We start from the raw sequence: 14,710 nt of genomic DNA, 5'->3' as shown, positions 1-14,710 counted from the left end.
GCTAGCTAGCTAGCCAACTTCAGTTAACTCAGTCACATCAAACATTAAACTTGGAATGACAGTACACTAGCTGCATTTTTGTTTCATTTAGCTTTTTTTACATTGACATTTACTTGGATACGTCCATGATAATGACGTTGATGCGTGATTTCGACTGGCTCAGAAAAAGTTATCATCTGGGCACTGTTCGCGCTACACGGAGTGTACAAAACATTAGGAACACCTTCCTAATATTGAGTTGCACCCCCTTTTTCCCTCAGAACATCCTCAATTCGTCGGGGCATGGACTCTACAAGGTGTCGAAAGCGTTCCACAGGGATGCTGGCCCGTGTTGACTCCAATGCTTCCTTCCCACAGTTGTCTGCATGTCCTTTGGGTGGTGGATCATTCATGATACACACAGGAAACTGTTGAGCGTGAAGTTCCCAGCAGTGTTGCAGTTCTTGACACTCATACAGGTACTCCTGGCACCTATTACCATACTCCATTCAAAGGCACACATCTTTTGTCTTGCCCATTCACCCTCTGAAAGGCACATTTACACAATCCATATCCCAGTTGTCTCAAGGCTTAAAAGTCCCTCTTTCACCTGTCTCCTCCCCTTCATCTACACTGATTTGAAGTGAATTTAACAGGTGACATCGATAAGGGATCATAGCTTTCACCTGGATTCACCTGGTCAGTCTATGTCATGGAAAGAGCAGGTGTTCCTAATGTTTTATACACTCAGTGTATGTATGGTACTACAGAGATCAAAATTCATAAGTGAAACATTGTTTCCAGGTCAGACAGACAGCAAGGCTTATATTAACCCCCGCTGTACCAAACTTTGCTAGGCTGGAAGCGAGGGGAAATTATGTGCGAGTTGGGATGAATACAAGAGATGATTCAGACGGCAACATTTACATGATATTCTTATGGCGGTGCAGTGATAATGTTTTAGATGGTACTGTTAGCAGGTATAGGTGTGTCTGTGACGGCCAATACAGCACGGCTTGGAATGCTGCTCATCCAATCAGCATCCAGGATCCAAACAACCAGTTTTATAAACATGTTCTTGCACACAAAGTGAGTCCATGCAATGTATTATGTGACTTGTTAAGCAAAGTCTTACCATAACAATGGGGTAGAATACTTATTGACTCAAGGCATTTCAGATTTTTATTTATAATTCATTTGTAAAAATGTCTCAAAATAATTCCACTTTGACATTATGGGGTATTGTTTGTAGGTCATTGACACAACATCTAAATTTAGCCATTTTTAAAATTCAGGCTGTAACACAATAACATTTGGAAAAAGTCAAAGGGTGTGAATACTTTCTGAAGGCACTGTACTGAATAAAAATCTAAAGTTCAATGTGTTTCCATTTAATTTTCAACCGATAGTTTTGTCACAACTGTTGCGTTAAATAGTAAATGTGCCTACACTGGTCTTGCTTTGTGTGCTTTACCCAACAGCTCGCAGATGCAGTGCGAGTAGTCTACATGATGACATTATTATGGATAATTTAATGACATTCAAGCATCGATCGTCATGTCACCAGAATAAGACCCGAGTCTATTTATTGGAGAGGAGCATGAAGCTCATCAACGTGCACTTTCACCACTCTGACGTTCATCATAACTTATTTCATCTGTAGTGTAATAAACTACATGGTTTCCAGATTTGTAGTGGGAGGACTACACACTATGTCATCGGGTGACTCCAAGTTTACTTCAATATGATCGTTATTATATCAATATTTTCATTAAGGCATTTCCACTACCATTTCTCACATAATACAATTTTCCGACACAAAAAGTTCCCACCATGTCGAATGAACAAATGATCTGTCAGCATTTATAAAATTGTACTCAAATGTCCTGTTTTTCTATACGGTATGACTTGAAAATATGGTTACTGGCACACATCGTGTGCTTCGTCTGCCTTCAATGAGTTTGAAATTTCATTTAGAAAAGTCCACAATAGTTTAGGGCAAGCATTGCTGGTATGTTTTAAACACAATTCATCAGGGGATGGGATTCAGTCAGCTCTAACCACCCAGACCCCCTGCTGAGTCAACCTCTATTCTGAGTTTAACTGCAACCCTCATTGTAAGATTATGGGTGAACATGGGATTATTCCTCCATCCCCTACCGCTCAGCTCCCTATTTCTCCCCCCCCCCACGTGCAGGCCTGCTGGGGCGCTGTGCACCTCTGCCAAAACCCAAACCACAGAGCCATGCAGAGTTAGATTATTCCACCCAGATAATCCCATTCTGGGGTCATACTGCCAGATGATTTTAAAATGGGCTGGTACCCGCCTTCTCTCTTCTATCTATCCTCTCCCTCTTTCCCCCCTGGGGGTCGTGTATTGGGCACAAGTTGTCAGGAGGGTATTACCGCCTAAATCCTCACCCCTCAATCCTCTACCACCCCCTACTCTCTCACACACACACACACACACACACACACACTTTACACCCTCTGCCTTAGGTCCTGTTGGTTTCAGGAAGACGAGCTAGCCTTGCCCTGAAGTCATTTCTCAGTTTTTCTTATTTTTCTCCTGTTCTGTTTTGTCAGGGTTTAATCCCATGGGACTGTCAAATGGCAGCAGGCTTAGTGTTTTCAGTCATTCCTTTCCTCAGTTCAGTCAGTTTTTCAGTCTTGTTCTTTTCATAATGTCAGGACTCGTGAGGTAATATTTGTACCGCTCTTTATTTCGCTTGTCATCACCTGTCGTCCTGTTCACAAAGATAAATATTGAAGTTGTTTACGAATGCCGGTTCTAGTTTAGTTGTTTCAAAACCTCTGCAGAGATTTATTAAAAGATAGTTCAAAGATAAAACGCCTCAGGAATCCCCACAGGCAGTAAATGTCACCCTCCCTATCTTTAGAAGTGGTACCTCAATTTAGCAGTGTAGAGTAGGCTTGGGCGATATCCAGATTTTCATACCGTTTCTGTACCCAAACGGGTGTACGGTATTACCGGAAGTACACACAAGGGGTGCTATTTCCAAAAATATATTTTTTATGGAGATGCACAAAACAATTTAGGCGACAGGGATCTTGATCCAGGAGAGTATTAAATGTCCCTGCTGTAACCAAGAAGCTTGATTTTGACATCTAGGCAGTAGGCAAGTTAGCAAACCAAATGCATAGCTGGAACCCTGAGCTGGATATCATTTATTTGACACATCTTAGATGTATTATAGTTATATTCAACCTATAGTAATAAATAAGCACTGGCATTGCATGAAGCCCCCGTGAGGTATTGCTAAATAACCCTGTATACTGTTTATACCGTATACATCTCCCAAGCCTAGTACTTAAAGATGAGTCTGGTCCCGGATTGACCCAAGAGCGGGTAAAGAGGGCCGGCCAGAAGGCCGGCCGGCGATTGGCTGCTGTATTAAGGTCAGAGGTCAGCCTATATTTCGGTCCAGGGGTCTGCTTCCCAGATTAGAACCAGCAGAGCAGCTGAGCTGGCTGAATGGCCTGGACTATTCTCTACCCCTCTCTTCATTACTCTGTCTCACTCTCTTCTTTAATGTCACACTATCTTTTCGCCCTTGTTTCTGTTATCTTCCCCTCTTTCTTTCTCTCTCCTCTCTGAACGGCCACACACACACATGCTATATTGTACGTCCATTCCCCTTCCTCCTCCCCTCGTCTCTGCTGATGTTTGATGATTCTCAAAAACTAATCCTGGAGGTACAGCTGTCTGACTGGTGCTGCTCTTGTATCTCACTCAGGGCAACTGAAGCCTCCATGTCAGAACGAAATATCTAAAAATATAAGATATGCCTTTTATCCAAAGCGACTTAGTCATGCATGCATGCATACATTCTACATATGGCTGGTCCCGGGAATCAAACCAGCTATCCTGCCGTTGCAAGCGCAATGCTCTACCAACTGAGCTACAGAAGACATCTAGCTTTCCTTTAGACTCTTCTACTACACATTTAAACTGAATAAAACATTAAAACACACTCTGCTCCCTGACAGTGTCCCAGCCTCCACATACAGATCCCAGATCAGTAAGGGAAGCGCCGTGGGAGCGTTAGCGACTTATTCCATTGTAATTCAAATAAAGTATTATTGCAATATGCTTTGATGTAATGGGCTCTGATATTTTTCCAGGCAAGGCTGTTTCTCTGCATATTTTAGGAACCTGTCCTCTGGGTTAGAATGGTAATGTGAGCAGAGTAGAGGGACTGGGGCAGTGTGCTACAGTAACTATACTAGACAGTCTGTAACCTGGAGGGGAGGAGCGCCGGTCATAGTAATTCGACCTCCCTCTGTATGGCGTCAGGGGGTTCAGGACTGATGTAGTATATAGGGTGGATGTAAACTGACCAGCATATTTCCCAGTTTGTGTGTCAATGTAATAAATCAATTGTACCAATGGTTATTCTAAGCAACACATCTTCCTGAATTTTTATTAGGGTATTGTTAGATCTATTAAATCTGAATCTATTTTTTGTCATTTGTTTCTCTTTCCCCTCACAGCTTTGCCTCCACTCAACAAAGTACACCGTCGTTTGGTGCACTGGCCAACCAGAGTGCCCCATCGTTTGGTAACCTGGCCCAGCAGCAGCAGGGGTCAGGGTTCGGAGCTCCTCAGCCCAGCGGCTTCTCTGCGTTCGGACAGCAGGGAGGAGGTGTGTGCTACTATCTCACCCATTCAGTTCTTTCAGATCAGTGCAGAGGATGCCACTCTAGAGGATGCACCCCAAGTCTTTATTGACATGTTCCCTTCCCTCCCTCTTCTAGTGACCAAAACTGTACAAAGCATATGAATGACTCCAACACCCGGCTTAGTTTTATCTGCCCCCTGCAGTCTCCTCCCCACTCTCCCAGCCACGCTAACAAGGAACAAATAAACAAGAGCTCAAGTCTTCGTTTGAAGTCATGCCAATGAGTCTCTTCCCATATTCCCCTGAAGCAGAGTCACTGGTTAGCTCAACTCATTAGTGTCTGGATAAATAGCAGTCAGTTAGCCTAGTGGCTAATGCTATCCCCCAGCACTCTGTCTGCTGTGCAGTACAACAGGGCCACAAGATGCAGTGCTAGGCTAATGCTAGGATAGCTGTGGGGATGGTGGAATCCCACCAGTGGCTTCCTATTAACCCAAATACCTGCTATGGCCGCATGCCGCCACGCAAGCTACTTTCTGTCGGAATAATGTTTGTGCATGGCCCAGTTTTCTCAAAACGGGAAGAGGAGGGTGGGAAGACAACTTTTACCATCTTAGTTTCGCTCTCTCTCTCGTTCTCTTTTTCTTCTTGTTCTCTCACTGTTTTTCTCTCTCATTCCTCTACTCCCTCACATGCTTGCCCTCTCTCCCCCTTGCTTTGTGTCTAGCTCTCAATATGTCACTCTCACACACACTTACACACACACACACACTTTTTACTTTTCAAATCCTCCAGCCTCCCTCTTATTTTTCCCTCGGTCTCCCTCCGCTCCTGCTCTGGAGCCCTGGATGGTGCTGTTTGCGTATGTCCGATCGTTAGGTCTAGAGGAGCTAGAACAACAGTCATATTATTGTGTCTTATGTGGTTGACTGGCTCTGTACCAGAGGTAATACAATGGAAATAGTAGTAGTTTTCTCTCTGATTCAGTCTACATTTTACAGAGTTGTTTTAAATGGTTTCCGCTGGTACGTCTTCATCTACATGGTTCATTGTGTTTGTTGGTTTTCTTGCAGGCTTTGGGTCTGCTGGTGGCTTTGGGTCCAATCAGTAAGTATGACTCATCGTTGGGCTCTTCTGTGTGGGGGGGGTACGTGTTTCGGTAGTGTGCGCTCATTTGTTGTGTTCACATAAGAGTGTGTCTGTGTTTATCTTTGTTCTTGAGTGTATACATTTGTCTGAGTGTTTGAACCCTCCCTACACACACACACACACTCGCATGTGTGTCTCTGGCAGTAGTGTGTGGAGGAAAAGTGTGTGACCACAGCGCACTTCTGAGAATCTGAAGGGCAGCATGAAGTCACAGCTGGCTTTCCTACTTTATCATCCCTCCTTCCCCACCCCCCCCACTCTAGTCTTCCTCACTCCTTTCTCTTCTCCCTCCTGTACCTTTTTCAATCCTCGCCCTTCTCCTCCCTCAAACCACTAATCTCTGTACCCTTACCCCAGACACTTGCCCCCACTACCCTCTAATTGCTCTCCTTTCCCCCCTACCTCATCTACCACTCTCTCTACACTCTACCTCCTCCCTCTCACCCGCTCCCCTCCTTTATTTTTCTCTGCCCTCCTTTTCCTCCTCTTCCTCTCCTTCCTCCTCTCCCTGTGCTGCTGTGTATCCCCCAAGGTGCATTTTAGTGGAATGCGATCTGAAGTGCTCAGGAGAGTGTGGCGACGCAGCCCGGGCTTTGTTAGATAAGCCCCTCTCTCTCCCTCTGTTCTGCTTCACCCTCTCCCCCTCCTGCCCTTCTTCCTGTTCTCCTCTTCTTCTATTCCTTTCTCTCCCCTCCTTATTCCTCCCCATTTCCATCTTTGCTCCCTCCATCTCCCCCATCTTCCTCTTCTTCCTTCTCCACTCTCCTCACTCACTCTCCTCTTTGTCCCTTTGTTCCTCATCCTCTTCCTCTCATCATACCCATTTATTATTATTGATGAAAGCAAAATGCTGTGCCAACATGCTCTGAGAAGGGATATCTATGTGTTTTATACTGAACAAAAATATAAACGCAACATGCATCAATTTCAATGATTTCAGTACATATAAGGATATCAGTCAATTAAAATAAATTCAATAGGCCCTAATCTATGGATTTCACATGACTGGGCAGGGGCGCAGCCAATCAGAATGAGTTTTTCCCTCACAAAAGAGCTTTATTACAGACAGAAAGACTCCTTAGTTTCATTAGCTGTCCGGGTGGCTAGTCTCACATGGTACCGCAGTTGAAGAAGCCGGATGTGGAGGTTCTGGGCTGGTGTGGTTATACGTGGTTTGCGGTTGAGACCAGTTGGACGTACTGCTTAATTCTCTAAAATGACGTTGGAGGCGGCTTATGCTATAGAAATTAACATTTAATTATCTGGCAACAGCTCTGGTGGACATTCCTGTAGTCTCCATGCTAATTGCAAGCTCCCTAAAAACTTGAGACATCTATGGTGACAACTGCACATTTTAGTGGCCTTTTATTTTCCCCAGCACAAGGTACACCTGTGTAATGATCATGCTGTTTAATCAGCTTCTTGATATGCCACACCTGTCAGGTGGATGGGTTATCTTGGAAAAGGAGAAATGCTCACTATAAGGGATGTAAACAAATTTGTGCGCAAAATATGCTTTTTGTGCATATGGGAAATGTCTGGGATCTTTTAGTTCAGCTCATGTGATCAACACTTTATATGTTGCGTTTATATTTCGTTCAGTATAGTTTAATTTCTTCAAAATAGAGTGTATGTTTAAAGAAACAAGGTTTATATTAATACACTTCAACACAAGTAAACATGACCTTTCGAGTCACTTGACTTTGGTGCATATTATTTAGTAAGTTGTTCTTAAATATCATTCTGAATACATTTTTATGACCGGCAAAGCATTTTCATGTAGACGGAACATAACAACTACAGCTATATGTACTTCTTAAATTAAGTACATTTCATTCTCCGTCCCATAGAAACTGATACCACTCTTCATGTAGCTGCCTAACAGTGTTGACTTTATCTGGAAAGATCTCATGTCTGAATTCCTTTTCATCATTCCTGCTTTCTTCTTTCCTCTCTTCCCTCTCTTTCTCTCTTCTCCTAGTCCCATCCTATTTTTCTTCTCTCCACTTACCTCAGTTCTACACCCCTCTCTAAACCCCCTCTATTATTTTCTGTTCCACCCATATCTTCCCTCTACTGTAGTATGTGTGGATATGTGTTCCGTCCAGGACTCCCTCCTTATATTTTGTGTGTATACAGCAAGGTTATTATAGTAAATGGAAACTAAAAACTAAAATTGGAAAAACAATTTAGTGATGAACTATCCTGAGACTTATCTTTGACTGCAATTCTTTTTTATTTAATAAAATTGTAATCCAATGTTTTTTTTTTTTGTTGTTCAATCTGGCAGTTAAATGCTGCCAGTAGATGGCGATGTTTCAAATAGGCCTAGCTTGTGTATCAGTAGCTAACAGGGAAGTAATCCGAGGGCGAGCGTGAGCGTGAACATAAACCATAGGCTTGTACATTGGCGGCAGCAGAAGGTAAAGCCCTGTATAGGATTGTTTGGAGTATATTGCTGGAAAGGACAAAAGCAACTGTATTGTTGTCAGAAATGGCAGCCTGTGTGGAACAGAGATCAAAGGGAAAAACCCAACGAACCTCAAAGTTCATCTGAACAGCACCCACATAGAGTTTCAGGCTAAAGACAAGGTTAGACAGCCAACAGCTATTAGTAGCTGCACGTCAGGACAACCAACTTGAGCAGTTTGCATGAAAAGAGCAGAAACATGGCAACCTCATTCAAATTAGTTAAAAATAAAAAGAGAAGAAGCACTGGTTAATTTATTAATCCAGTCTGGCAAGTCCACGAGACTGTGCGATGAGCCACTTTTCAGAAAATTCAACCAAACACTTGATCCCAAATGTAAAACTCAAGGCGCTGCTAGAGTAAACTGGTTGATTGCTTTGCAAATGGATACAGCAACCCAGAAAGTTAAGAAGATTCTGAAAGAGGCATGAGAAATAACCCTGTGTTTATGAATGGAGCAAGAAAGGACTGACTGCTTTGTTTATGGGTGGCGCACAATTGGCCCAGCGTCGTCCGGGTTAGGGGAGGGTTTGGCCGGTAGGGATGTTCTTGTCCGGTCGCGCACTAGCAACTCATGTGGCGGGCCGGGCGCAATGCACGTTGACACGGTCGCCAGGTGTACGGTGTTCCCCCGACACATTGGTGCGGCTGGCTTCCGGGTTAAGCGGTCGTTGTGTCAAGAAGCAGTGTGGCTTGGCTGGGTTGTGTTTCGGAGGACAAATCTGAGTCAGACACCGACGATTATCCTTTTAAATCCAAGTCACATTAAGATTGATCTATGATTTAAACCTTTGACCAGACCATCACCTTATGTATTACTGTCCCCCAGTAGCAAACAGTGACATCCCAAAGAAGCTGACTATTGGCCTACAACACATAAATGGCTCCTAGCCTGCCGCGCATAGGCTACTTTCTGTCCCTAAAACTAAAATAATATAAAAAAGAAATAGAAATAATTGTATAAAACACAAATTAAATAAAAACTAGTAAATCAAGTCTGATATCTACCTGAAACTAAACTGAATTTCAAATGCACATCTAAAAACTAATACGAACAAAAAATATGATATATCGGGTGGGTCTAATGCTGGTTGGTTAAGTGCATTCCAGTCAGTGTCTATTCTACAATTTACCACCGGCTAAAGCTATGACGATTAAAATGCCTATTTACTCTGTTCCATTTGACTGCCCAATCCACTGTCTCATCAGCCCAGCCAGGCAAGTTATAAACTTGATCTCCACTATAAAAAGCATCTAGACATTATCTCACATTTCTTTTAGACTAACATTTCGGTTTCAACAGCAGATTTGTATAAACCTTGCTGTCTGTGTCTCCGACATTTGCAACATTGTTTCAATATTCAAATTGGATCTCCAGCTGTCCCATAGTAATGAACGGGTATGGGTCGGGACAAGACAGGCAGGCAACGTTTCTCAGTCACTCGAAGTCATGAATCATCTGGCATCATTTTTTTTTTTTTTTTCAAGTCTTTACAGCTTCAGTATTTGAAGTGATTGTGTTAGCTGTGTTGTTGGCTAGCTCCTCTGAACAATTTGTGTCATGACTAACGTTTTTAATGAAAATATGTCAATCATTATTTGAATATGTTGGTAACCGTTGTATAAAAGTGATAATGCCCTCGAAGCCAGTGTTTGGAGCCTAACAACACCTATGCTAATATATCCTCCAAACACCGGCTTTGAGGGCATTATCACTTAAATAGAAAATCTCAAAACTATAATAACCTTGGTATACAATACTTACATACATCCCTCACAGTACTGTCAGGAAGCACTAGTACTCCTCATATTGATCAGTCGGGGCCAGGCAGGGGCTAAGGGGAAAGTCCAAACCATCACAAAGGTTGCTAGCTTCCCAACCAGACTCCCATTGTCAGCAACCTCTTTTTATATATATGTTTTTTGGGGGGGTTGTCTTCATGTTTTTCCCTCCAGATCTTCTCAAATGTTTGGAGCCAGTTCGGGTTGGAGAAGCTAGTTTTTGTAGACCCCCCCCCCCATTGACAAGTGCACCCATGCTGTGTGTGGCCAGTCAACACTGCTCTCTGCAATCAAGCTCTCTGAGTAGACGTCTCTTAAAGGGTGGAGGGAGAGGGTGGGGTGTAGGTGGAGGTGGGGGTGGGGTGGTTGAGATGACAGTCCAAAACTAGTTCTATAGTATGGAACTGACCTTACAGACCATCGCAATAAACTTACGTCAAGTACATCAGTGGCCAACTAAAATGTGGAATGTGTAGTTGGATTAATTAATTGACATTTTGTGTATCAATTTTTTTAAATCAGGACAGTAATTATTTATTACTTAAGTTTATCATCCACTAGGAAACATCTCTAAGGGCACCTAATGTAAAAATAAATAAATAAAAAGGTTTTGGTCATATTTCAATAATAAACATATCATGAACTTCCTTTGAATAACACCTGTATTCATATGACATAGAATACTGTTTGTATAAATCTGTTATCCACTGTGGACTGTAACTCTAGTGTAGATTTATGCTCATCCATCTGAACTTTGCTTTGCTCTATAAAATAGTAATGTAGCCTTGTTGTTTGCACTTACTTTGAATCAGGGAAAAGTTCTAAGCTTTCATTTGAAGTTTTAAGATATCACATTTTCCAAGCTTTAGCAATTATAAGAATCATGTCCTCTGTTTCTCAAAACTCGTGTATTTTCTTATTAAAGAAAGTTTAAAAAAATACTGTAATCAGTAACTGACTCTAGGCAAGACTTGGACAGGTCGTTGATAAAAGTATCCTCTCTTGATTGCATACAATGAACTGAAATATTAGGAAAAAATGTATTCTGCTTTTTATAATCCATACTGCTGGAACCCCCTATTCCTATAAATGTGTATATTTTATACATGGAAAATGGGAAATAAACTTGGCAATTCTAAAATCTGTATCTAATGTAGTCTCTTTCTTTTTTTGGCATCCTACTGATGATGAGCACTAATTGATCGCCTGTGTTGTTTTAATGATGACAGCCTCTGGCTATTTTCCTCTTGCCTTTGTGTCTGGCTGTGTGCTTATTAAACAGAGATTTCATTTACGATTAGCCTACTGTTTAAAAGGCCCAACAATTAGACCTCTGGACTAAATGTTGATGTATTTAATGAGTCAATCTTTGATTAAGAGTTTTTGAGTCATTAGTCCAGAGAAAAGAGGTGCTGAAGGGTTTTGTCCATGGCATTAGCAGGCCGGTTAATGTAATAAATGTAATCATTTTAAAGCAGCATGGAGAAAGGTTAGGAAGCTCTAGGCTATGTTTAGACAGTGATGGGGACTTTGCTAGCTGCTAATTAGCGTACCATCCTTGACGTGGAGCAGCTTGCGTATGGTTTTGTAGCCCTCTCCTTCATCAAGGAATTCACTGGCCCTTATTAATTAATAGACATTTGGATGTAAGCCTAAGACATTGCAGGAATGAGAGTATATTGAATAGAGTGGTGCTGGTCTTGTGTAGTGGCATCTGGTCTTTGGCATGTGGCTGTCATCAATGGTCACCGCCATGGAGAATGTCACTGTCGCCCTGTCCCCTCTGGTGTGCCTGGCGATGGATGGAAATGTTGCAGGCCCGCTGGCCCTGCCAATCAGACACTGAAGTGGTTGGGGAATGTTGGGTTCACAGCATGTGATCAAGAGTCCTAGCCTCCCACTGTAACAGTGGAATTCTCCTCGCCAGCCCGCTATGATATGATTGGTCACACACACTGTGTTCAGGGCAGCTAATATTAGAGATGGATAACAGTGGTATTAGAGGTGGGCAAGACTAGAGGGAGGAAGTTACATTTGTATTGGCCTTCTGGATGTTTTTCTACCGCTTGTCCTTCATACTGATGTATGTTTCCTGGGCCAGGGAGACACAGTACGTGTGTGAAATGTAAATCATAGGTATACATATGTGGAATAGCTGATATGTTTTGATGACTCACTTGGCAATGCATTATAGATTTTGCGACGGAGGCTGTCATGGAGCTAAAACTCTGCACTGTTGTGATTTTGTAGCTAAAGAGGTTAAGCTGAAGAGGTTTTCAGCACAGTACCCTCTCTCCTTCCCGCAATTGACTTATTTGAACACGTCAAGGACCGTCTACGTTGTGTTGTAGCTGTGCAGCACTGATTCATACTCCCGTGTCATGTTGTGCTCAACAATGACAACTCCCAGAGTGCAGCACTGTGTTCTCTCTCTCTTCTCGCCGTCAGTGCGTCTCTCTGACAGAGGGCGCAGGCCTGTCACACAGACACTCATGGGGATGGCAGCTGTTTGAGGAACCCAGATAAAAAGAACCATTCTGTTTCTCTCTACCTCTCTTTTTACGGACGGATGATTGGCATTGTTCTCGCTTCTTTATCGGTCCGGCCTTTTCAACTCACTGGCTCGTCTGCAAGCCGTCTGAGACTGTAATGCAGTTAACCTGCTGAGAGTTAGATGCTGAAGGGATGTGTGGGGGGTCAACCTATGTTAATTTACCCAAAGACCTTCTGTGTAGTATTTAGAGCTATAAGCCCTGAAAGAGCTTACTTGCTTTACAACCCGTTCATCCCTGGAGAATTGGAATTGATTGTCTTCCACAACAACAAAAAACTATTTTTTGGGGGTGACAGAGGCATGGGTGCCAGGTGAGGGTAGAGTGGTGGGGTGACGGGGATAAAAACGACCCACCACACAGATTAGACCGGGAGAGAGGTAAACAGACATTTTAGAGGCTGATTTGGAGAGAGTAATCACCATAGCCTCGCTGTGGCTGGCAGCTTATTTATTGTGCAATGAGATGCAAGCAAACAGGAGCACATCAGAGGCTTCATATTTAAGATCATTGAGAGGTTTGCAAATTTGCACTATAAACTTCTGTGATTGTTTTCCTATTGCCTAATATACAGTGGCATTAGAGGTGTAGTTAGATGAGGGGTGTGTTTACCATACAGTAGAGTAATTCTGACCATGGAGGCTGTTTGACCTGGTTGACCTCCAATCTCCCAGTTGCCCAGTGCTATCTATCCCAACAACATCATGTCAAGTGCATGTAGCCAATGTTCCTGGTCAAAGTTCCCTTCACGTGGTCAGAGGTTTTGAAGTACTGCTCTGTGTGTGTATGCATCTGTGTGCGTATATTGTTTAGTGTGTGTGATAGATAGTTGTCCCTACTTCGTCTGTATGGCCTTGTCTGATTGGACGGTAAGTGCAGGCATCAGTCTCTGTGCCCTCTAGGGCTTTTACAGTAATTACATGCGGACATTTCATATTTGATCGGCGTCTGTGCGAGAGTGTGCCAGTGAAATCAGCCAATGCTGTCCGACACGAACATCACAGCAGCCAGCCAGTTATCTGACAGATACATCATCCGCTGACTGAGGACAGAGAAATAATTTTCCATATCTCAATCTGTACTGTTTGTGTTTCTCTATGGATGTATGGATTTGACCTCAGTCGAGAGAGGAGTGTGACGGACATCCTAAATGAAATGAATCAACATTAGTGTCCACTGAAGGCTGCAGTAATCTTGTTTAAGAGGCTCTCAGCCTTAGCCCTGTTAGCGGAGACTAGTTATTTATGCACAGAGTGGAAACTCTCTCGCTACTATGAAAACATCTTCTTTCTCTTTTTTTCTCCCCTCTGATAATACAGTACTGTGTGTATGTTTATATATTCCCTGGTTTTAGACGGCTTACTGTGAATTCAGCCTCAGATTGAATCCCATGTGATCATAAAGTATTAGCTTAGTGATGAGTGAATTTCCTCTTATTTCAGCCAATGATTTAACTCCCCCTTTTCGGTTGGTGTTACAGTTAATGGTGTCCCCCCACGTTCATTGTTTGGACATTAACCAATCAAGTAGGAAATTGTTTAAATATGAATACCCTAAAAAGTTGTTTCTTTCAGATGATCCAGTGGGGTCCCCTAATCCAGGAGGAAACTAAATGGTGTGTTTTCAAGTTGACGACAAACCTGCTACCGTTGATAATGGATGCCAGTGCGGCCATGCCGTGTCTAACACTGATGTTTCTGTGCTTTCACAGACCAAGATGGCCTGGACAACAATAAAGAATATACCCTTTTTGTCATTTTTTGGGGAGGGATTTCTGTTTTTTTTGCCTACAAGATGTTTGATATGAAAGTTTTGTCCACAGTGTCTGTTTTAAAAAATGTATTGTTTGTTTAATCACAGTAAAAGAGCTTAATAAAACTCTAATTTGATCTTTGTAGCCATCATGCTTTACTGTACCTTCATCATATTGCAAGGGATGATGCTGAAATACATTGGACCCTTGCCAATTCCAGAAAAGGTAGCACATTATTGACCTTTACATGACACCAGAGTAGGCGTTTATCCATCAATAGCAGAGTTGTGATTATATTTCATTCATATTATCAAATATGATTTTTTCCAGATTACATCCTGAAATGTTCATTGTTGTGGGAATATCCCCATGCTCTTTTTTG

The 14,710-nt window shown here is 42.6% G+C and overlaps 1 protein-coding gene across 4 annotated transcripts in view; it reads left to right on the top strand.

Moving 5' to 3' along the window:
- nup214 (nucleoporin 214) overlaps positions 1-14,464 on the top strand; it is a 76,854-nt gene extending 62,390 nt beyond the window's left edge. Inside the window, exons 34-37 of one of the 4 annotated variants that reach the window (XM_014133105.2) lie at positions 4,495-4,646; positions 5,696-5,729; positions 14,150-14,190; positions 14,287-14,464. In XM_014133105.2, coding sequence (XP_013988580.1) covers positions 4,495-4,646; positions 5,696-5,729; positions 14,150-14,153 — 190 coding nt within the window. In that variant the 3' untranslated portion in view covers positions 14,154-14,190; positions 14,287-14,464. Of the gene's footprint in view, positions 1-4,494; positions 4,647-5,695; positions 5,730-10,197; positions 11,171-14,149 lie in introns of those variants that run through there. The other 3 variants (XM_014133089.2, XM_014133096.2, XM_014133085.2) reach the window with 3 other exon arrangements.
- The last annotated feature ends 246 nt before the right edge of the window (positions 14,465-14,710 follow it).

This window comes from Salmo salar, chromosome ssa01, assembly GCF_905237065.1.
Source record: "Salmo salar chromosome ssa01, Ssal_v3.1, whole genome shotgun sequence".
Lineage (NCBI taxonomy): Eukaryota > Metazoa > Chordata > Actinopteri > Salmoniformes > Salmonidae > Salmo > Salmo salar.
The sequence above is the reverse complement of the archived record's forward strand: the minus strand, read 5'-3'. Positions and strand labels throughout refer to the sequence as shown.